Raw genomic sequence first — 25,100 nt, 5'->3', positions numbered from 1 at the left:
AAATAAGTACGAACAAAGACTGGGGGTAGAAATTATATACGACAACAATCATTCGTAGCCACATTGATGGATATTTCTTTAAAAATCAAACTCAATTGGAGAAAAATTTGACGCCCTAATCCATTATCTATGAATTTTGCTTCGGTTAAAACGTTTTCATCTTTGCTTAGAACATCAAAACTCTTAGTTTCCCTTCTAAGGTGCATCCCATTTTTAGTCTCGTTTATTTATGTGTGTGCAAGTATTTTAACACATTTTAGCTATTTTTAATTGTTCAAATTGGTCTACTTTTCAACAACATACTTATTTTGAAACACATTTTCTATTAATTTAATAATAAAAATAAACCTTTATTTAGATCTAAATCCTATTTTAAAATATTTCATTTTTTTCAATAATCCTATTATTTATTAATTTTTAAGTATCACTTTTTAGTTTAAAAATAATAAGGATGGGGAAGATTAGGTTAGGTATTTATAATAATGTTTGAGACCACACTTATGCATATACAAACAGTTATACTTAGTTTTGTTGGCGTAATTACCGTCTTGGGTCTTTCCTACTCATTGTGGGCTTACTATACTTTTGCCATTTACGCACGTTGGTCGCACGGTTGGTCAGTCCACCATAAATAATTTTATGGGTTCTTATGAACGGTTCAACGTAGTACATTGGATATTTTGTTGAACTATTGCTATTGGGATATTTTAGCAGGGAATTGTGAAATGAGTTTTAAGAGATTACTAAACGGAAGGGAATTACGTTTGAATTATTATTTTCCAATTTGGAGTTTATCTTCGGAGGATCCTTTCGCATGTATTTTAATCCTCTTTCATCGCCTTTTCCTATCGTTTGTAGCACCCTTTTGGCCATCGCCGGCACGCTGCGATGCTGCCATTGCTCAATCGCTCCGCTATCATGCTCGAGCTGCTCCCCGGCAATGGATCGTCAGCGCTGGAAAACTACACCGCCTCCTTGGCAGACCTATTTGCCACGGAGCAGCCGGTGGCACTGCTGGGAAATGCTTCGCTGGCCATCGGAGCCGTGTACGCCGCCTCATCCCAGCATCTGCAGCAACAGCACCCTAACACAACGTCCGATGCGACGCTGGCCCCGACTTCGGGGTTGCATCCAGCGATCCACCAGCTGTCGAGCGGGCTGGCCACGCTCACCACCGACCTGCTAGGCCACTCCGGCGGTCTGGTGCTGGCGCGCGAGGAGTGTGACCAGCTCAACATCAGCTACGCCTTCGACAACGGCAGTGCGCTGGCGGTGCCGGGCCTCAGCTGCTTCGAGCACGCGCCCACGCTCTCCCGGTCGGGCGTCATCCGCGTGATCGTCCTGTCGGCCATGGCCATCGTGTCGCTGCTCGGCAACGTCGCCACCATGTGGAACATACAGAAGAACCGGAAGTCGCGGCGCGTGACGCGCCACAACTGGAGCGCCATCTACTCGCTCATCTTCCACCTGTCGATCGCGGACGTCCTGGTGACGGGCTTCTGCATCATCGGCGAGGCGGCCTGGTACTACACCGTCGACTGGGTCGCCGGCAACCTGATCTGCAAGCTGTTCAAGCTGTGCCAGATGTTCAGCCTGTACCTGTCGACCTACGTGCTGGTGCTGGTCGGCGTGGACCGCTGGGTCGCCGTCAAGTACCCGATGAAGTCGCTCAACACCGCCCGCCGTTGCCATCGGTTCCTGTTCGTGGCCTATCTGCTCTCCTTCGTGCTCAGTCTGCCGCAGGTATGTAAGGTGGGATTTTAGGGGCTCTACTCTGCTGCCATGCTGATAAAATTCCCACTTAAGACACTTCAACCAGGACCTAAACAGATGCTACGCAATAGTAATAAATAAATGGCTCTTTTCTTGTAAAACCTTGAGAGGCCTTAAAGCTTACTTATGTAAGGATTTAAGGCAACATTGGTGACTGTAAAACTGCAGTCAGAAATGCAGTAAAAGTTTTTTTTCTGATAACAGTATTCATCATTCCAATTATTTGATAACTTTATCTTCGATTTGTAAGGAAAAATACTTCTCAGCTCAATCAGGATTGGGTGACTTTAAGCTTCGGTAGAACCCGTAATAAAAATCGTCATCATATCGACCACAAGCAAACCCTATCACAAGGCAAACCTAAAGACTATTTCACGACCCTCCTTGGGCAACGTCTTACATTTCATCCATTTTTTTGTGCACCATTTTGGGGACATTTTCCTCTTATTGGATATTAAATTATGTTGAAAATGGTTATCCGAGCCGAATAACTGAATGTTGATATGGCTACATACAATTTTACCGCATACGTTATTTACGCTATAAGCATTATTTTCTCATACTCACACAAGAAACAACCCATTTTAAACCTATTTCTCAATCAATACTTATTTCCAGGAAACACAGGGTCATTTTCCCAAACAATATTTTGCGATTTTTGTAAACAACAATCACAACAGATGCTACTTAGGAAACTTTTACCTCGCTTAAATGAAAGACCCACGACCCAATCAACAGTCGGTAACAAATGACACACATACCTTCTTCTCGCTGCGGTGGCAATTAACACACCTACCTTCTAAATCAGTGGCCGGTGTGAGGCAACACGCCCTTTTTCTACCGCATACCAGAACGTAGGATGTAGCGGCATTACTTTTTAACACCCAATTTGGCCGACGGGGTTTGAAGATAGGTCAGCGATAAGTTTGAAGTTTCGAAAATGGAACGAAATTATTCTGCTCCGTTCCGCCAAATAATCACACGTCTGGTGCTATGGGTGGATGGCTTCTGCGGGCTTCCCCACCCGGTCGTGTGCTGGTTTTCGAAATCTGGAATCCTACTTCCTCATCACATGTCATTAAGCGCAATCATGGATGTTGACGAACCTCTCGTTTCGGTAGCATTCCCCGGCAGTCGATGCCGGAAGTTTGGGAAAAAAGGGTAGCAAAGATCGAGCCCACAAACCAGCGCTGATTGTCGGGCTAAAGTGAGACATAACTGAAGAAAGATATGACGGGAATGATTTTTTGGGGGATTGTATAAAAAAAACACTTTGCAAAGTATATCCATTTATTCATTCATGATAATGTAGCAGATTTAACCTTTTTTTTAAGAACCATATTCGCAACAAATGAATTCATTTAGAAAGCATTAAAGTGCCATATCATTTCTCATAAATCAGGGCGTTAGAGACGCTGTATCTAGTTTATCTCGTTCGGATTGGCCATATTAAACGAACTGTCATGAAAATTTTCAACGCAAAAAACTACGTCAACGATTTTTTAGAATTGTTTTTTTTGTTCGGCCAGGCCGTATTGTACTTGTTGTACGATTGTTGAGCAATATCAATTTGCTCTGGATGGTAGTCGTCATTTGATAATTTTCTAAGAGTTCAATGTAAGATTAAAAAGATAAAAATAATCTCCAGCTACACTTCAAACCCAACTCTTTACCTTACTTTATGAGTAAAAACTATTAACTGCATTTCTGTGTATGTGATTTCGTGAGGTGATTTATTATTAATTATCATTGGTTTTATTGTAACGTTTATTACAACTAATGTGCCAATGGCGGAAAAAGATGCGCATGATTTTTAGTTTAGTTTTTAGGCTGTAATTATGGTTCCATTAAGGTCAATATTGTTTATTTCACCTTCTGACTAATTGCACTGCATAACTTAGCAAGGTCATCATTCGTTCTGATATAAAGTCAGTGAAATCTATTTTCAACCAAGTTTTGTCCCGACTTCGTTTGCAACAAAAACGAGAGTTATTCGAGCCACTGTTGAGGGCAACCGATACCAACAATTTCACGCTCAGCTGAGCAAAGCGCGCCTAGTAGTGTTACCTAATTGCCACCAGCCACTCCGGTCGTCACCATTTGCTTCCAGTTCAAGCAAAGTGCGGCTCAATTAGTGAGGCAGATTAATCCATCATCCATTAGGTGGCTCATCGGATCCTCCGCTCGACTGAAGAAGTCTGTTCGGCTGATTAGTGGCGGAGGAAATTCTCGAAATAGCTCACAGTTTCACACAAGAGAGCATTTGTTTTGTGGCATAAGCAAAAACTTTTAAATTTTATCGAATCATATTTTGTGTTTCGCTTTGTTGAATTTTGCAAAAGGGTACCTAAACAAAAATAATTAATACTCAATCACGGCAAATATCTACTTGCATGTATATGATGGTTTCATATGCATATGGCGAGGCGATCGAATAGGATCAAGATCAGGAACTGAGCGATTGTTAAACGGTCGGTTTATTGTTCTCAGTTCAATAATGCACAACCGATGTTCAGCTGTTTGAGTTTGCTCCGGTTAATTGCATCACAACATTGTTTTGAAGAGAAAGTATTAAAATTCGTTTTGTCATGTAAGCTTACGATGAAGGGAGAAATCAAGCAACGAAGAAACTGAATCCAGTTTAAATCACACAAATTTGCCATCATTTTGAAACATTATTAATAATATTGACATTATTAATGATATGATATAATAATTTCTATTAATACAGTGACTCGAAATTTAATCTTCTTCAGTCCTACAAAAACTTCTTCATCCTTCTTCCAACCTATGGGTTGTTAGTTTCCTGAACTGAATAATAACCAACTATCTTTTTCGTGTTTTTAAGTCAAGCTAAGTTATTATGTTTATTGATTTTAATGAAATCAAAATATGCATACAAGCCAAGTCAAACTAAGTTGTTATTTTTATTCATTTTAAATAAATCATACATGTTGGAATCTAACTGAACATCTCACCCTGGATGAAGGTATTCTTCCTTTGATATTCAATTCAAATGTCAGTAATGCTTTTCGAAACTCACACACCATGCCAGCGCATCCAACTGAAGTAAACAACAACTGCGCCGGAATTCGAAAATGCTTTTCCACAATCCGTTGTCAGTGCACTGGGATACGCAATGAAGTGGAGCAAAACAACCGAACTTCAAGTCGTGCTATCTCGGCTTTTCCGCTTCACGTGAACACTGGAAAATCACCACGACGATTACCATTAAATCACATCGATCGAGCGCGTTCGACTGCGTGAGAAACCAAATGATTCACCCGGAGAACGTTCCGAGTCTCGGTTGCAAACGATCAAACGACTCGTCAGTACCGAAAGGTACTTGTTGCCGTGTATTATGCCGCTTGAATGAGACTCATGCCACTCAATGTGGCCGGATCCAGTAGTGCCCGCAAATTAAACTCGCACGAGCAACCTGGCTAGGATTCCTGGCCGAGGGCAAACGCGGGGAAGGTGAGGGAAGCCGAGAGAATGAAACTGTGCAAAAAGCATCCGAACCAGCTTCTGCTCGCAGTGGATGGGAAAGCAATTTCCATCAACCGATCGGAAAATGCAGACAAATTGGCCAGGGACACCACTGGGGTCAACAAGTGCATCATCAATTTTCCGTACACAGTCGCATTTTCCAGCCGATCCCTCCTCGCTGTTTGTGCCCCTTCCATGCCACCCCGCTGCTCCTCGACCACAGACACGTTCCGGCACCGCACGCTAAATGCTAATCGGTACGAAACCTGATGCGTAAGGCTCATGTCCATCTCATCGAACACGTTTCACCCGTAGCCAGTCAGGATGTTGATCATCGATTCAAAACAACACACACGAACTGATTCTAGTGAAATTTCTTAGCCTTTACAAACTACTTGGTCACTTACTACTTCCTTGTATCGAGACAAGAAACCACCATTCCAGCTTGGAAGTCCTACGAAGTAGTTGATTTTCGATCGAATCAACCAAAATACTTATAACAGGTCTGATGAATTGATGAACAACCAAGCACCGACAGAGAATAGTGTACCAACATGCATCCTTTCGATAGGCAACGTTCTGAGAGGAGGGAAACAGACAATATTTACCTCTTGTAAAAACATTCAACTTAAGCATGTCTTTAATCCGTTTAAACATAGAGAGGCATCTTCTTTTTCCAATATTTCAATACGTCCATTTATATGTAATAATTGTTTATTCCATCAACCATCAAATAATTGTTTATGTAAAGTACAATATTCCATCAAAAAGTGCGATTTAAATATATTTAACTTCCTCAAACATATCAACACGTATTGTCAAACTTTCACCGTTGAAAATCAATGTCGAAACTCTGCGTGTGCATTTTTGTTACCAGGATCGACTTCTACCCAATCTCGAAGTCAATTTAAAGATAATGCTGTTACTTTTCGCATCATCGTAGCAACAAAATGGAAACAACACCAAACACCAATGACAGCAAGGTATTCATAATTGAACGATAATGGGCTTTTTCCTGAGAAACAATCAAATTTAAGAGAAACATTATTATCACCGTATCACACGTTTGGATGAGGCCGTGAACTTTTTACTCATGCATTGTACTTCAACATTGAAAAAGCAGTATATTCGTCAACCGCAACGATTTTCCTTTTTGAACATTGAACATTTACGAAATACTTTCGAAATTACGAAATAATACGCATCTAACAGAAAGAATTGGAAAACTATAAAACCAACGTAAAATGTTCAGTAAAATACCTACATGTTTATATGATTGATTGTAAATTGAATAAATAAATCAACACTCTTAATAGTATAAGCAATACAAGCAGATACGGCAAAATGCTATATTTTTCACGACATTTTACTAAGAGATTAGTTTCAATAGTTCTCAATTGTATGTTAACAGGTGGTTATCATCAAGTACACGCTAAGGCGCTTTAATCCAACATATAAACACCACTTCTTTAAAGCCTTTTTAGAATTTAACACACATTTCTACTCAATACAAGTGCATCCTAAAACCAATTTGTTTATCGTTATCTCCCTAGCATGAAAATATTTGTTGCTTATATTTAAATCTTGGTTATTGTCATATACTTAGTTGTGCTGAAGACTTTGGATGTTACAATTCCGTTGGTGGTTTCAAATTGAAACCGCCGATCCTTCTTCGTATGTGGTATGAAATACCACCGAATGAAACATAACTTCAGCACTGGCCCTGTAAGAGGCTGATCCGTAAAACCAATTTCAGCTTATTGCATTTTTGCAATTCAAGCATGGGATCAGTTGAACTCATGTTACAACGCGCATCTGGTAGGCATCAGGATCACTTGACTCCCATCGACTGGACCGATAATCGATTCGCTGCATAAGGAATGTGACTCTAGTGCCCTTACATGTTCACACCATTATACAAACGATGCTCTCTGGTAGCCTTTTGTTAGTGAAAAATTGAAAGAAAATCAAATTCCAAAATCGACATCGAATGGGAGCAATATCGCGAGGAATCGCGATCAAACTCCTTCGGGATTCTTCTAAAAACGAGCATAGCAGGAACGCAATACGAAACAGGATCCTTGCCAAGCACATTTAAATGTTTGTGCCTTGTCTTTTGCTGCACAGTTTTTTTTTTACCACAACGTACTTTAACGAAAAGTAGACAATGATATTATAATTATGTACATTAAATTCAAGTATTAACCCAAAAATTTCAAATTCTATGAATGTTTCTTTAACTGAGTTAGAAAGCACTCAACGGATACGTCGTGAGCAAATTTATCAAATCTGATTCCACAAATTTCAAATATTCACTTGAACAAGTTCAAAATTTACCTTTTTCTTGGTGCTACTGCATTCCAAGAGCTTCGATGTTTAAGATTCCTACAAAACTAATTGAATTACCAACACGGTCTGCGTGCCAAAGCAGTTTCGGTATTAATTCGTATGCTACTCGCAGATGCTGGCGAGGTGTTGAAATGATGTATTGCCGGAACAAAAGTTTGATCCCTTGTTCTCCTGGCACGCGTGGCCAGTCGTTACGGCGCAACAGTATGAACTCGGTTTCTGAGAATTAGGCCCGTGTTGTCTGTGATTGATCCGCTGCTGGCGTTAAGAGGCCGCTGCTGGCGTTAACATTCCTTTTTTCCGTAAAAACAGCTGGAAAATAAATTTCCATTTTCTTTCCTCTCTCTCCCTTTTCGTTGGGAGCTCCCAATGGGAGACGAATGGTAAAATAGCCGGGATGCCCAAGAGGCGACCGCTGTGAAGTGACACTTGGATAATGGAAAACTTTTCAAATCCTGACATCAAATTCGCTTGCGTTTCGTGGAACATTCCATCCCTTCTCATTCCGTTTCACCTTTAACGGCATTAATAAGGCGTAGGAAAAATTAATCAACCGAACGTAAATCAATCTTCGCCATCAGTTCGAGCTCATTGAGCGGTCAGTGATAAAAAACCGTCCTTTCGATCTTTAAGAGTAAGCTAGAGAAGTGGACTAGTTGGAGTGGCAAAAAGGACCGGTTTTTTGGCCTGAAAGATCGATATCTTTTGGGTTCGGGCTTGGCAGATTGAGTTGATTTCGTATATAGCCGCATAGAAGTCCTCTTTATAGCCTCATGGCCCTTTGAAGGGCCAATCTTCAATTATGAAATCAGGTGGGATTTGATCGTACCGTTTGGCTGCTAGATGGAATAGAAGCAGCCTTCCAGAGTCTTTTCCTAGTGGTGCACTCTTAGGGAAGTCTTTTTTCGGGAAAATCCGTCCCAGCTGAATGTCACTTTCCGCCCATTATGTTCGCAGACTGATGATGTTGCCCAGAAATGATAGGATGAATCTCGAGGATAGTCCTCGGTGATGCGTTGGTTAGAAAATGCTAGCATCCCTGTTAGACTTCAGGGGTTGAATGTGCAGAAAGATTGTTCCTGCTAGCTTAGACCCGGGGGTTATCAATGCTGTCAATCACTCAATAATGAGCAGCTTTATTAGCGTGGGTCGCAGCTGACAGCGTCAATGTGAATTTGAAAAGACATTCTTCGTCTTTGAAACATCCTACGTAACGCTGCATGGCATTTGATTTTGAAGATATTTGATAATTTGAATCATTATTGATGCGTATCTACTTTAATTTTAAACTGTCTATTTCTTTTATTGATGATTTCTTCACTCACATACTTAAGAAATAAAAACAATTGCTACGATGATCAATGATTACGAAAATCATTAGACTTATTTAATAAAATTTCCTTAACTACCGCTCAGTAAAAGCATAGTTTTAATTAACCTTAATGCTTTTGCTTTTCGTATAGCAAAACCAAAACAGAACCACTAAAATCAATCAAAAACCTTATGATGACAGATTATATTATTTCGCTAATTTGAAGCCAATCAATCAATCCATCAATCATTTCAACTAATTTGAGACTTGAACTCAAATTAAACTTTCAGTGTTAATTCGCCCTAAGTTCTCTAGGTAGAGGGGTAGTAAAATGTACAAAATAAACACATTATATATTTATCCACCATTCCATTTATCCATCACGTCCATTTCTTTTTTATGTTGCAACATTTTTCCCCAAAAAGATTTTCTCATTAAAACAATCTATTTAATCTAAGTGATATGACTAAGCAGCTGCTTGGACCCCGAGTTTTCGAGGGCTCCGTACTTTTGCCCATACATTTTTTAATTTTAGTGATGGAATAATTTTAATATTTTTTCAAAAAAATAGCTTGTTTTATCAAATGCGTGCTAACAGTAATTAGTGAATTTACTTTCGAATGAAAGTAAATGAAGATAATGAAAATGCGAGAATGATCTTAATTATTTTTTTATTAAGTAAAGGATAGAACACATCACATTTTCGAATTAAAATCTAAAAGATTGATGCTCTGACATATAGAAAAGATATCAGTGTTAAGATAATATTAAAGCAAAGAAAAATTCTCCGAATAGTTTGAGGATGGACTGAACAAAGAAGAACAAAACAAAATGTGATTTGTTTATTTGTTGATAGAAAACTCAACGGACAGACAAGAATCCAATGTGTAACTAAAACTAGTGTAAACGCACGTAACAAATTTATATGCAATTCAGGTCCATTGTAAGGTGCAACTTATTCATTTTAGAGAAATTACTAATTAATAGTAAACTCTTTTAAAAGTATTGCTCATAGCAGTCATTGGAACGAACTGGCCATAACGTGTACTGTGCAGCAATTCAAAAATTAGTAGCTTGATTTAATCTCTGCTGTTATTGTATAACAAACATAATAACATGTAGAACTACAATAAATTAAATCACATTAAGCTAAAGCTACGTAAAGCTACAACCATTTCGGGGTTCTAGCGACACTTTTTACACCACATACAATAAGCCTCTTTACCTAAAAAACGAAATTCAAAAGGATTGACCGAAATAAAAGCACCATAAGATTTGGCTTGTGTTCAACCCTTTGGTTAATCCTTCGACATCCGTTTACGACACGCATAATGTCCCGTTGATACATAATTTGCATTTAATTAGTATTTTTTCGGCCATACTGAACTAACGAAAGAATCCTTTTCAACCCTTGGTGGCGTTACAGTTAAATGGAGCGCTGTTAATAAGATTAAAAGATCATTCCAACTCATTTCACTTATGGTTGACACCACGTTACCATAACGAGCTTTTCACAGCATTCAAAGAAAGCGATTCACTTATCTACAAACAACAGACATTTGAAGTATTTTTCTCTGTAAAAATGTTAGCCATTTTGCATACAACATTTTTCCACTATCTCGGATAACAGATTCATTGAAAAACTTAGTCGTAGAGCAGTTCTTCTTGAAACTTTTTATATTTGAGCTAATATTCACTCACAAATGGGTTTTTGACAGAAATATGGAAACGTTCGAATACAAAATCTACTAAAGCCAACACCGGTTTTTAATATTGTTCCTCTCCACGACCCGACGGAGTGTTTCCTTTTCTTTGGAAGTGGACGTCTACCTCGATTGGTCAGTTTCCATTTGCCAACAAGCTACCTGGGTCCTTTCTGTATCGCCATTTAGTGGAACGATTTGTCGATAAGAAGGTTTCTATGGGATTGCCTTTTTTAATTTATTCCCTCTAACCTTACTGCCAACGAAGCGTTCACTTGGGTAAGCATCACCGAAGTCTTTTCGAGGAAGTACAAAGCGTTCCAAACGCTAAATGGTACCTTTTCTCCGTATTTATGTTGGAATTCTTTCTATTTTGCTCCAATCCATACATTTGTGTAACAATGTCCGCCAGCGAGTTGGAAAGTTTAAAATGCGCTGCTAATCAACTGGAATCACGTGGCTTATGTAATAAAAGCTTACAGCCCGCTGTCGACGATGTGATAATGGAATGGAAAGGAAAATATTAATTGAAACACTCAATCCGGAATAATTGGACCACGGGTCGGGTTTCAAAGCTTCATCGGGAGCCGCGAGACGTGGCGGTCCTGGCGTGCACCACCAAACTACTGTGAGTCCTCCCGAGGACACCACCAACATCGGCACCGATTTGTGACCGTTATACTCGGGGGTGCTCTAAATCAATTAAACTTTCCGTCCGTCGTAAGTACCATGAATCAACATTAGGCACACTGAGCCGTCACATGTTGTGCTGGGCAACAAAGAAGTTCTGCCCCAGCCGGGGGTTAAAGGTCGGTGCCTGAAGCCACCATAACAACGAGCCCGGAATGATGGAAACGTAATCCACCTTCAGTCCTCTCGTACCATCATCTCCCTTTCCGACCGGTTACGTTGGAAAAACTATTCCAAACGTGACCAACCAGCCAGCGGAGGTTTGGCGGTATCTCGGCAGTCCATCTCGGGGACACACCTTCACGCCAGACATGAATGCGATGGTCGGAAAAACTTTCCGGTGGTTATCTGGCAAACAGCTTGGCCCTGAGATTGAAATTAAAACGACCCCAACCTTACACTAACCGTTCGCCCAAATGTTCTCTCTCTCTCTTCTCTTCGTTCCAGTGGATGATATTCCGGGTGGCGAAGGGACCATTCGTGGAGGACTTCTACCAGTGCGTAACGCACGGTTTCTACACCGACCGGTGGCAGGAGCAGCTCTACACGACTTTTACGCTCGTGTTTATGTTCATCATTCCGCTGCTGATATTAATCGGCACCTATTTATCAACGTTTATGACGATCTCGAGTAAGTATGGCCGCGGTGGCTGGTTTTCAGGCAGAGCAACGGAGAAATGAAGGCGATTTCGGTGTGTAACTAACGCCCCGAGTGATTAACGTGCCCCCCCTTGGTTTGGCAAACACTGCTGCCAGAGACTTTGGCCCGCCGGCTGCAGGGCTTCCGTGTGAATGATAATTTTCACGACAAACAATCCGCCATCGTGACACGCGAACCCTTCAGCCATCCTATGGCGGGCAAGTTTTAATGAACGATCAGCGACGTAAAACCTGTCCACCGGCTTCGAGCTGATTGTGCGTTCGCAGGAGTTAAATATTTGATCCCATTCCGTTCGCGCGCTCGCAAAGGTTGGATCGAAATTGCCTGCAATTATTCTCAATTCTGCCCCGATTTTCACCCAAACCGAACCCAATTGATGACGTAGCCTGTTTCTGCGGGGGGAAGTTCTACACAGTTTTTAAGTTCTTTGCAGTTTCTAAGTTCTTCTGCTGCCAACGGCCGTCAACCCCTTCCGAATCTGCCCGAATTGAAGCACAGGTGATTAATTACTACGGGGCACAAACTAATTTGGCAAAAACGACGTTGTCCAACGACGCTTAGCGTCGCCGAACGCAACCGACCCGATCGAATAGGAACTAATGGAAATCGAAGTGTAATTCTTCCGGCGCTCCGTAATGCGTTCCATTCATCAGCGACTTAGCACGGTGACAGTGACTAAACGCACTCCCAACTCGCCCGATGGGAGGCAAGATGTTGTAAAATCTTTTCTTCATCTTCCACCTTCGCCACGGTTGCCGGTGGAAGAGACATCGTAATTGAAGCGTCTTCCCGAGCGTTTCGATCACGGTTCGACGAATTCTTGGGAGCGAAAATGGCTGCCCATTAGCGGGGCGACCACAAACGGAAGTAACGGAACCGGCGAGAAGACAAGTAGCGGCACGGTCTTTGCTCGAGGCGCAGTATCGGCACGTAGCTTATTAAAATCTGCACGCTACTGTCGTCTTTGGCAGGTGATCGCTTATGCCGCGTGATATTGTTTTGCTTCGGTAAAGTTTTTGATGGCTCGTTAATTAATTGATCCTAAAAGAATATACTCTGTGATTGTTTACGAGGATGTCGACGAAGTACTTACTATGTCATCGTATTATTGAAATGAAATTGAAAAGCAACTCACACACACTCAGACATTTTTCCAATTTGCTATTTGACAGTAAAAATGCCGCTAAGGGAAGAAGGACATCGATCATGCCTTGTTCTCTTTTACAATATGCTCAAATTTTTTCTGACTTATACTTTATCCTGTTTCTGTAGATGAGTTTCATTTCTTCATTTTTGATTTGTTTTTTTTTTCAACGACACATCCTGATGTTCGCTTTTTAAATAGGATTTTTTAATGTAATTATAAATTCTTTAAGTTCATTTAAATATTTTTTTTTTATTTAAATTAAGTGTGTGATAAATAAATAAATCACGAAATATATTGTAAATAGTTTGTTTTTCCTAATCCTTTTAATCAATTTGTAACAACAAGCAATCAAATTGACAACTAACTGCACAATTGAGCTATAATAGAACTAACAAACGCACTTTGTGTAGCAGTCACTCGGGAGTGAATCGGAGTAGGAAAATCCCGAACAACGCAATAGAACAACACGGGAACCAAAAGGACAAACGGGCGAACAACAACCAGAGCAGCTCTGGCCAAGCCCCTTATCTAGCCGCGGCACGGACACGCCATCCATCAAATTATCGTGGAAACTCGACCATTAATTAGACCAACTCCACCGACCCGAAACGGTCTCTCGGCACGATTTTTCCTGTCAGAGTCCGTAAAATGACATAACGTTCGATGTTTTTGGTTTTGTTTTGCCGCAAAAATGGCATTCGACAGGTTGAAACAGTTTCGTCCTACCGTGTGGTGCATACAGTACCTCGAATGGTCGGAGGTGAATCTAATGTGAAGCAATGTTCCTTGACACGCCAACCCTGCGAGCAAGGGTAGGATTAAAGAGCTTGAAGAGAAATCTTAACAGCAGTGAAATAAATGTGATGATAGTAAAACATAATGAGAACATTAATTTGCCTCATCTAGAATGGCACGATGTGATTCTGAAAAGAAAACTAACGTACCAAATCCACGCGTAAGTTGTTTTATTTGTATCGTTTTGTTAGATACTTCAATCCGTTGAAATCCAATCCGGTTTTGTGCAGATGACAGTAGATTACCAGCATTACAATCATATTCTGTTTTAGTGCATTTAGCTACACATTAATATTTGTATTTTTTTAATATTAACCATCCCTCTTTTTAATTATCAAAACTACGTGCTTGGTTCCAGTTTCATTTCGATGTACCGCGCCATTTAGGCGTTATACTTATACTAAACAACTTTTTCGTCCCTTGGTCCCACAAAAACAGCGTATACCTCAAACTAAATAGATTAATGTTGATGACAGAAAAGTTGTTGTGATTTTGTGTGCTGTTAGGTTAAGTTAAAATCACTTCCGACGAACATTCTCCGTTGACCGAAACACAAATAGACATTCAACCGTAAACCATTAATTTTCCACCAACCCATCCATGAAATCACAGCCCATGGTAAATGAAAGTTTGTTCGGTTCTTATCGGCATTATTCGCTCTTGCTCAACACTCGTCATGAATAAAAAATAAACTAGTTCTTACACTAAATATCGCCTCGGGACGCACCCCGACCGTACAATTAATGACCATTGCCCCTTCTTTTCTCGCTTTCGTTCCTTTCTTGCACACCGTTCCACCGAAAGGGTATTTCTGGAGCATAAAGGCTTCATTTCTCATCAATCATCAAAGGGTCTTTTGCATCAGACGTGAAGGTTTTCCGGGTCGCAATCGAACCCCCTTCTGGGTTGGCACTTGCCGCGTGCCGGATGTTCTGTTTTTGATCCGATTGGATTAATGCCCTATCATCGTCGGGTCGCGGAAAGCTCAGTTCACTTATCGCAGTTAAGTGATATCTATTACAGTCAGAACGATTGGCTTTAGCCATGAAAAGAATCCTGGGGAGTATGAGATTGATTAGGCTCAAGATTAAACCGAACTATCCTCAGAAATCCTAGGTGATATCGATAATTTGTATCAATTTTGAGGGAACTAAAATAAATAAAATTAATGAAATATATGATAAACAATGGACAGCTTAATTTAAAATTATTTTCTAACAAAAACATTTTTAATGCAAAATGTAAGTTAAATTTCAAAATCTGAAGCAATGGAAAACATCTTAGAACAATATTACAAACGCGGCATGACCATATGAGTCGAGCCGATTGATTCGTTGTTTCGACGAATCAATTCAATCTCCCATCAACTTGTACTATATACTCACCTGATGGGCAGTCAACAACAGAAGCTAAATCTGCTAAAAAAAATAACACACACCCTCATACACCCACTGATCTTGTCTTTTGCGAAGCTTCTCGCTGTGTTCCGACTCAATCAATATACTACCGCAACCTACGATGTCGACGAAACGAATCAATCACCCCTGCAAATGGTCTATGTAGGTGGAAGATTGCACAGATAACTGTTTGATCGGGGGTTTTTATTCTTTTTCACTTGTTTTTCCATCATGCCGGTTACCAGGAATATTAAGCGAGATTCGCGGCTCACCACTTGTCTCGTAACCGTGCGCCTCCATTTCAATTAGCTTTGGCGAGACGACCATGGGGATAAGAGCAAAACGTGACTCGCTGAATTGTCCATATCTGTTTCGGAGAGAACGTTTTATTTTGCCTTAGTTCTCAAATATGTAGGGAAAAGTGGGGCAAGATCCCCCGGTGGGGTAAGATGCACAAGCATGTTTTAAGCTGAATTAAAGTTAGTTAAGTTAAAGTAGAAGTAAAACTTATATTTAATTAATTAGAGAAGTTAAAATTATATGTTTCAACCAACCAGGCATTTTCATAGTACCTAAATCTGTTATTTTACGAATATCGAAAAGAAACTGTTTTAATAATCTCAACATTTTAAATAAAAGACAAGAAACGAACGGTCCAGATTAGGTTAGAGCATTCAAAATATGAATAATGGGGCATGATGCACCATCAAAACAAGGGCAAGTAAAAGTCAAATTGTTAATTTGAATGCGCATTACATTTAAAAGATCAAAGCTTTATTGATACGCATATTTATTAGGTCTAGAGACGAAATTTGGACATTTTTTTTGTGGTATTCAACTGTTTCATATCATAAATCTACAGAATTACAAAATGTCAAACTTTGACTCGGTTAGAATTAACTACCTGCAAGGTTGATGTACAACTAAAAGTTATGATAAGACGGTTTCTATAGAAGGCCATAAACAAATGGGTTCATAAACAAGCAACGAACTTATACCCAAACTGCCTTTCGAATAGTACACCACAAAATTCAAACCAATGCGTGTTATGCGGGACCAATCGGTCTGTTTACTTGAGCCTCTGCATAGACTAACTTTTCGATATGCAACCGTAGTCATTCTCTTTTTTTTTGTGTCGCCTTGTCCCATATTTAGGTCGAGGTGCGTTCCGCCCAACCGTTCGGGCCATTTTGTCCAACAATTGTTAACGGTGTAAAAACCAAAAGGGCTTCCGAAAGCCTTACTTACTAATGATTTGATAGGTTTAAGTAGTTTTTCATGCATAAAAAAGATGTTTAGAAATCCAACTATGAAAATTTGAAATGTTTTTAATGACTGGAGTGGAAGAAATTAATGTTTTTCGCTTAAGGGGGCCATATTGCCCCACGTTACTTTAAGAATTAAAGGTACCGTTAGCGAATCGACGATAACTATGTCTGTGCGAAGTATTTCATAATTAGTTCTCCAATCAACCGAAACAGAATCATTTTTGTGTTCAAATAATCACAATGATTTTTAATCATTTTTGTGTTCAAATATTAACAATGGTTACAATGTTGCCTTTTGTATAACTTTAAAAAACAAACAATTGTTGGTTCTCAGACGTAGATAACATTGTTATATTTGCTGCTATATTATTTTATCATCTTCGCATTCTATTTTTCCCGTAGAGGGAAAAACCGCACTATCCCAAATCAAATGGCATCCTCTGCAAAACTCCTTCGAATCAACAGACGAACCTCCTCGGTGTGATCGGTTGCGCATCCCAAAAATAAACCCCGTCACTCTGGCGAAAGATCAAGCGCAGCTATCATTTTGAACGCCAAAATAGCCCCAAGGGTTGTGATACAACCGGCAGCAGAAGAAACATAACCACCATGTTTCGATTATTTGAAAAACACCAGCAACTGGGAAGGACTATCCCGAACGAAAAAGGTTCAACAACATGGCACCGGGTAGACAATGCCACATTGGCTTTATAACAGGCGCACACCAGCTGCTTGTCAAGAGATATAGAAATGGCCTGCGGGATAGAATGACGAAGGAAAAATGGCAACATGATACACATTAAAGACCATCCAAAATGGATGCTTTCCACCGTGCACATTTTATAGCGACCGGGGAAAACAAGATTGACATGCTCTCTAGCTGATTGTATAAGAGCTCCATTGTTGGCTTGTCTCTTCATAGCAGTCAGTGTGTTGGCCTTCACTGTCTGCAGCAGCAAACTCCCGAAAGATTTCTGCTGCCAGAATTATCCTCCACAGACCGAGTTCCACAGCGTATAATTGAGTTATGTGAAATTTTCAACTACATTTCTGTACGTCCCGTACGTGGATAAAGAAGCAAAAGGAGGTTACGCATCGAACCAACCGAAAAAGTATAACTGTCAAACCATGTTGATGGGGAACAATGGGATGTCATTTATTTTCCCATGCGTTCCGTAACAACTTCCGAGCGCAAAATCGAACAAATTATCGCTCGATAAGTGGTGGCAATCGATTTGCATGTATTACGAGTGCCATTGAAGGGCGAGGACAATTTACGCAGTCGAATAATTTACTAGCACCGGCAAAGCAACGGAGGAAAATTTTTTTGGTTGAGAGTTGGCGAAAATATTCACCATTCATATAATTCCGAGTTTCAAAGAAAATTTATTTTTTTAAGTATCGGCAAATGTAACGACCAAACTTCGTTCTTACCGAAAATGTCATGCAATTTATAATCTTGACTGGTAGCGCATACGCGTTGAAAATATTCAAATGTCTCTCATATCAATCATTTATGTTGGTGTAGCAGTAAATATGTTAATTGAATTGCCAAAATAAAATCTACGGTAAAATCAAATCTACACAACTAAAGAACCTCAGAAGAGTAAAGTTAGGATCACCACAAAAGAAAAATTCAATTCAAATCTAATTTTTCATCGAAGATCTCACAGTTGCATGTAAAATCATGTGTCCGATGGAGACGCCTGGTGCGGCACAGATTTTCTTATTCAATTTAACTCGCGGGATAAGTGTTGCCCAAAAGTTGCTATTTTTCATGTAACCGACTGCTATTTTTAGTGTGAGAATAACATGCAAACACAATTCTGTGTATAAACCTTCGAAGCATCAAAACCGATCAAAGTTACTAGAGTCAAGCCCAATAAACATATTGTACAGGACGTTCATTAATTCTTCTGTCAACGTCTTTTGGAAACCACAGCCGTCTCGTTCAGTGCCACAAATCCCAATTTGCAACTTCTTAATCCAGTTAGGTAAGCTTGTCAACCATCGTTGGGATTGCGGTTATGGTCGCTTGGCAGCTGTCGCGGGACTTTCTGATACATCAACACTTTGAGGCGTCCTATCGTCAAACTCGCCGTCGAGAGTCTGGCCATTTGTCGTAACTGACGTTCGTAAATTCAATCCATCCTTAGTTGGAAAGCCATCTAAACTATTTCAACGACATAGTGGTTTAGCGTACGGAACGAATTTTAACGAAGACTTAGGCTAGACGGATAAATAAATTAGCATACCTGCACCGAAAATAGCCTCATCATTTCAATGACAAAACATTAAATTTCTGTCATAATTAAAAGTTTTCTATCTTCAGCCGTGATGAACGCAGATTAAAATGGACTTTTAGAAAATGCCATTCAAACCGCTTTGCGCTTGCACGGTCAATCAACGGCCTGAAAGTCATATCCATTCACCCGGAAGAACAAAAATGAAAAATGAAAACACTGATGGTTGCAAATTCATCACAACCCTAACCTTTCGGCCTAACATGCTCTCAGCATCCCACTCCGTTGCAAAGTGCAACATTAGTAACCGGTAGAAACTGATCTGCATCCATAAATTATCAGCACCTTGACGAACGTGGCAAAAGCAAAAACACGTCCTGGTCACGAGGCTGACAAGCGGTACTCTCGGTGTACACTCGCCGGAACAACGAATTCCCATCTCGTGACAAAACGACCGGAAAGAGAATGCTGACTCTGTCGTTTCCCCGTCAGACACTTTGCCTTCCGCCATCCAGCCGGTATTAGCATAATTTCCACTCCATTCATTTGTCATGACAGGAAGGCTGCTGTTCGTTCGTACACACTCTCCAGGGCACAGTGCGTTGCCAAGGTTGAGGTAAGATGAAAGCCCAACGCTGGTAAAAGTGAAAATTTCCACCTGTTTCCGGGCGTAACGGCCTTAATCCTTAATTCCGCATTCAGCACGATTTCTGCGGGGGAGGCTGATGTTCTATTTTATTCACCCCAATCGCTCACCTTCGCCAGCTGCATCTTTTACAAGCATGCTGACGTAAAAACAAAAATACGGTGATGAGGAAAAATTTAATTTCCACCCTCGTGGTAAAACAACCGGAACCGACTTGAGAAACAAACAATTGTTGGTACGCGCTACACGTCCCACGCGCTCGTTACGGAAGTACGCCTTGTTTTTCAAGTACTTTCAGAAGACTCGGATCTGCACGCGTTCGGGAAGCGTTAGTGTGGTTTTGGGTGCGATCTTGACTTAAGCATCGGTAATAACGTATGTTTTCAGGCTCTTGTCAATTCTTTCTTTGCTGAACATTATTTCCTACAACTTTACACTCACATAAATCAATGACACTCTTATGTTGTTTGTATCATCACTCAAATCAAGTCAAGCTGAATAATTGAAAAACACTTTCAAGAAAAACCAATTATTCTCAACAACGTTTAAATTCGATTTAACTTGTCATTATCTGGAACAGATGTGTGTAATACAAAAAATAGCATTTAAAAAGAATACCTTCATTCGTGGAAAACTTCAACATCATCAGTTCCACGTCATAGTTGTTTAAAAATATCATACAGGATCAACTATAAATAATATAAAAAAATTATTACTTTTAATAATAAGGAAGAAAGCTATCATGGATGTTGGGATAGTATGAATATTTGAACAAATAATTACTTATTTTTCATGAGATCACCATTAACACCATAATCAACCATTTCAATTTGAGGAAACGTGTTTCTGCGCGCACATTTCGCCCCGGATATAGGAAACGTTTCTGGCCGGTAACTGATTTTTGAGTCCCTTTAAAAACAAAAGCTGTGTCATTATTTACATCCCATCTTTAAAGGAACCACTCGTTTGTTCCTTCTTCAGGACGACAGAATGGCTTTAAATTATGTTCCCTTCCTTTCACAATTTACATTGTCACCGGTACTATGCATTCAACTTCCTTGTAGGTCTATTTAAGGGACAAGAAAGACAAAAACCAAAAACAAAATAAAACATTTGGGAAAGGTTCATCTGATCGGCCGTTATGTCCTCGGTTCGATCCTAACGCCATTAGGTTGATTCTATTGTCCGTGCCTTTCATTCTTGGCCATTGCTGGAAAACCTTCACCAACATTCGGGCGTGCTATAATTCATAGCAAATGGGGGTCACATTAAGGCGAGCCGACGGTGGTTCCAGTTTCTTTACAGCGCGCCGTAGTACCACATAAGTTTATGTATTTACCGTGTCCCACACTACCGACCGGCGTATGTGTATATGGATTGTGTTTTGAGGATGAAAATGTGATGTGAATAACGTGATGCTATTGTCTATCAACTTTCAAAGATAAAATTTATAAAATCAAATTTAACATATTATTGTCTTCGTTTGAATAGAGTATAATCTAGAAAATTTTGAGTTTTCCCTTTTTTTTATTATGGAGTACATTTTTTAGAAGTTATAACTTCAGTCAGGGTTTCTTCAATTTATTTTACTATCTACAACCTTCTTGAGGAGATTCTAGGTTATTTTCATAATAGAGTCTAGAGTTATCTCGTATTTTCTTGTGCATTTCGTTATTGAAAAACTTCTATTTAATTAGAACAATATGGAAATGCTAACTTTCATGCTTAAGAAACCATTTGAGTTTATATAAAAACAAGACATTCGATAATTTACTTCACATATTAATTTTGAAAAAGTTTTACAATAACAGAAGAAGAACAACAACTTTTAACATTTTACCCAAATTTTATATCAATTTTCTGAACAGCAAAGTGCTCAACGAAGTCCGTACAAGACTGTGTTTTGATGTTGTTTTTTTTTCGGTTTCCTTATTTCGGAAACCATCCTCGCAATGCGTTTCGAAAAACAGATTTATCTTATTCGGTGTATTTCACTTCCCGACCATTCTTAAACAGTTTCCCCAGCCTTCAAACCACCCGTCTTCGGTTCTTCTTTCGCCCGCAGGCAGTGAGAAAATCTTCCGCATCGACACGTCGGCCGTCGACCGGACGACGTACTACCGGCGCTCGGACACCAACCGGCAGCGGCTGATACACAAGGCCAAAATGAAATCGCTCCGAATATCGGTCGTCATCGTGGTGGCATTCATCGTGTGCTGGACACCGTACTACATCATGATGCTGATATTCATGTTCCTAAATCCGACCGAACGCGTAAGTACCGTGCAGCAGTGCAAATAGAACTCGCAGCGTTCGTGCGTATTTGTCGATCCGTAGGCGGATAAGACGAATTCCATTTCGAGCGAATTGTCACCTCGCCGGCTCTACATACTTTCCTGCTTTTACCACCCCGCTTCTCGTCATTCCAGTTTGGCGAGGACCTCCAGTCGGGCATATTCTTCTTCGGTATGTCGAACAGTCTGATCAATCCCCTGATCTACGGTGCATTCCACCTGGTGCCGATACGGCAGCGGCGCAATCAGTACAATCAACATGTAAGGTACATACAGAGCTTCCCTAGGTGTGCTGTAATATCCGTGATGCTGTGTGCTTGCGGGCCGTCATCCTCCCTTTCCAACTCCTTGCCCCATTCCGTTGCCGCTAAGACAACAACTCATCCCATCACGATGCGCTTGGGTGAATGCGTTGTTGAAGCGGCTAGATTTACACACTGTTTAATCTGCTTCACTTCCATTGCAAAAGCCAAGCTTCCGTAGAGAGTAGCCTGTGAAACTTAATTAGTGGTAAAGTAAGTAAACGCTTCAAACCGTTTCATTCAAGCCCGGTTAAGATAGAGCGCCATCGACAGCTGATGCCAGTCGGTGGGGTAGATCTGATAACGAGTCAAAAGTGGAGTAAAATTAGAGAAATGGACAAACCCGTGTGAAATCCAAACGGATGCCCATTGTCACCACAATCCAATCCAAAAGGATTGATTACAAACCTCGTTTACACACCGGAAGAGCGTCATGAAAACCAAGATGTCGTGCAATTGCATACCCCGAAGGCGCTGCCAACGTTATCCAATACCACATGCCTATCGGCGGAAACGATAAAAGGACGGACAAGCGGTGTTTGCAGCACAAATCAATTCCATTTCCGGCCGTATTCTCCATGGCCGTAATGCTATTCTAGCATAAAACATTCGCGCAAAATAACGACAGCTAATAAAAAAAATCTACCAAAATGGCGTCCACCCGCTTCCTCAAGTGTTTCTCGATGGTGAAACTTAGCGGATTAGCGATTGTGATTGGATTGATAGCATCCACATGCTGGCGGAGCCTTAATGGAATCGATTGCTAATTGCAAACCCGCCAACGTCATCGAATTCGCTAATGCCTGGTGTCCTTTTCGATGGAACAGGATCGTTCACGTCAAAAACAAAAAAAACACACGCTCCAAGCCGAATAGCAACAGCCTCGTGGAAGAAACGAGCGTAAGAATATTATTCGGAAACGATGGAACAACAAGAGCACAATCAAACGACCCCCAGGCATAACGGCCGAAACGAGCCTCGGGAGCCAAAAGTTGCACTTTCTTCGCAGAAAAGTCCTTATCGCGGAACCTCTCCCCGAAATGGCGTTGCTTCATTAGTGTCCATTCCTATTATGGGCCGCTCGCAGATGTTCTGTTTGAAGATTTGGGCCACTTGGCTTTGTTTCAGCAACCGGCAAGGTCGCTCGGTTGTGGGTGTATTCCACCATGTTGAGGGTTGTCCAGCTGGAAAAAAAACTTCACTTTGAAGTATCCTTTCTGTAATACCGGAACACATGCTCCAAAAACTGTCTCAAAATATGCAAACAACCCTGGAAAATTAAAAAAAATGCCACCCCTTTTTATGCTCGGGCTTTAATTTCTTCCTGCTTGGATATGGTTCGCTTAAGATTGCATTATTAAAACCACCACCTTAATGAAAACACTTCCACTCACAAGTTGTTTGTGAACACTTCTTTAATATTCATAAACCAAATTTTAAATCATCTGAAAAATAAAAAAATAAAACTACAAAATAATCAGACATGTATAGTAACGCTTGAATGGCTTTGGAAGCTGCTGCCTTTCTCAATAATCAAAATGTGTTATGAATGCATCATCCCTTGAAATTTTACTTTGATCGTAAACTTTTACATTCCCATAACTTTTCGCTCGCTTGCCGTAGGCATTATCAAAAACTAAAAACTTCGGTAGGGATTATCCCGCCCCGTATGTTATGTGAAGGAGAAAAGAGGCTAAAGAAATTGAAGTTATACTCCTCGCTACCCCCTCTCATTATAAAAAAAATAAAGCTATTCAATCGTTATCCCAATCGAGGGATAAAAACCCTCTTCTTAAAACCTCGAGCATCAGCATCTTTAAGAATGTACTTGTAATTAACATATTTCTTCCAACCAGTTCTTTTGGAGCAAGCACCCTATCGGGGAACCGGTGTTCGACCGAGCGTAATTTTGACACACACGCACGTTCATTTTAATCTAGGATGAAAAGCCGTTGCTCAAAATCATGTTTTGTTTATGCTTGAGTATTAATTTTTCCATGCGTCGCTGAATATAAAATACGTTTGCAAAATGTGCCCTCTTGTCAGGGTGCGATTTCAAACGTTACGTTGGGATTACATTCTGGCCATGGGATTTATGTGAATGTACACTCCATTATACGCGCTTTTTGGTACGATTTGTGACGTTTAAAAACGGAAAATGGGACACATTCTTTTATTCTACATAGAGCAATAAAACCAGTTACGCGTCCATTCCAAAGGGATCCATTTATTTACTTATTTGAAAAAGGGTTTCCGAGAAGGTCGCGTGACTAGCGGCCAGTAATCCCTATCCGCTTTTAGGAAAGCAATACGGTTTAAATGTTTTAAAATGTCTACTATGTATGTTCAATTTTGTTTCAAACCACAGTGTAATCTGATTCGTTAGGACTTAGACCGCAGACAGCTCTCGTTGTGCTTACCTTATTTTCGATCCGTGCTTCTGCTTGGACATGCGGTGCCCCATGGCGGCGTGTCATCATCATTTCCGCATCAGCGCGTGTGTGCTTTCTGCCAGCTGGGGACGAGCTAGAATAGCATATCAACGGCGGCATGTGGCGCCATCATCAAAGGGACCATCTGTGTTAATCAATTTTCGCTTGTTTTCCCATTTTTTGTCTCATCTTTTTCATTCCTGCCCCGCACAGGGAAGGCTCGGTGTACTTGCAGCGTTCGTCCACCTTCAACCACCACAATGGCCACCAGCGGAATCTCAATCCGCACATCAAGTTTTCCAACTCGCACTCGAACCTGCCGGAGGAAATCTCGCTGATGTCGCTGGAAAAGGATCTGCGCAGTTTGGATGAGAACGTCAACCAGATCCACCAGAAGGGCACCGGGCGGGCAGTCAAGCGGCGCAGCTTCACCAGCAAGTTCCTATCGTTCTCCCGGCTCTTCCATCGGAACCATCCCACTAAGCTTTAAGAGGGGACAGAAATACGCGACCCGAAATCGAATGCTCTCTTATATTCTGTTTCTCACATGCATATTTTTCGTATTAGATTCTTATGTAACGCCTGATTACTTATTATCA

At 40.6% G+C, this 25,100-nt stretch overlaps 1 protein-coding gene across 1 annotated transcript; it reads left to right on the top strand.

The window, feature by feature from the left end:
• The first annotated feature begins 918 nt into the window (after window positions 1-918).
• LOC131284950 (gonadotropin-releasing hormone receptor) lies at window positions 919-24,991 on the top strand. The gene is made up of 5 exons (XM_058313807.1): window positions 919-1,743; window positions 11,764-11,947; window positions 21,539-21,747; window positions 21,903-22,033; window positions 24,715-24,991. The coding sequence occupies exons 1-5, from the start codon at window positions 919-921 to the stop codon at window positions 24,989-24,991; spliced, it is 1,626 nt and encodes a 541-aa protein (XP_058169790.1).
• The last annotated feature ends 109 nt before the right edge of the window (window positions 24,992-25,100 follow it).

Source organism: Anopheles ziemanni, chromosome 3 (genome assembly GCF_943734765.1).
Source record: "Anopheles ziemanni chromosome 3, idAnoZiCoDA_A2_x.2, whole genome shotgun sequence".
Taxonomy (NCBI): Eukaryota; Metazoa; Arthropoda; class Insecta; order Diptera; family Culicidae; genus Anopheles; species Anopheles ziemanni.
Note: the sequence above shows the minus strand (reverse complement) of the source record. Positions and strands in the feature narration are given on the sequence as shown.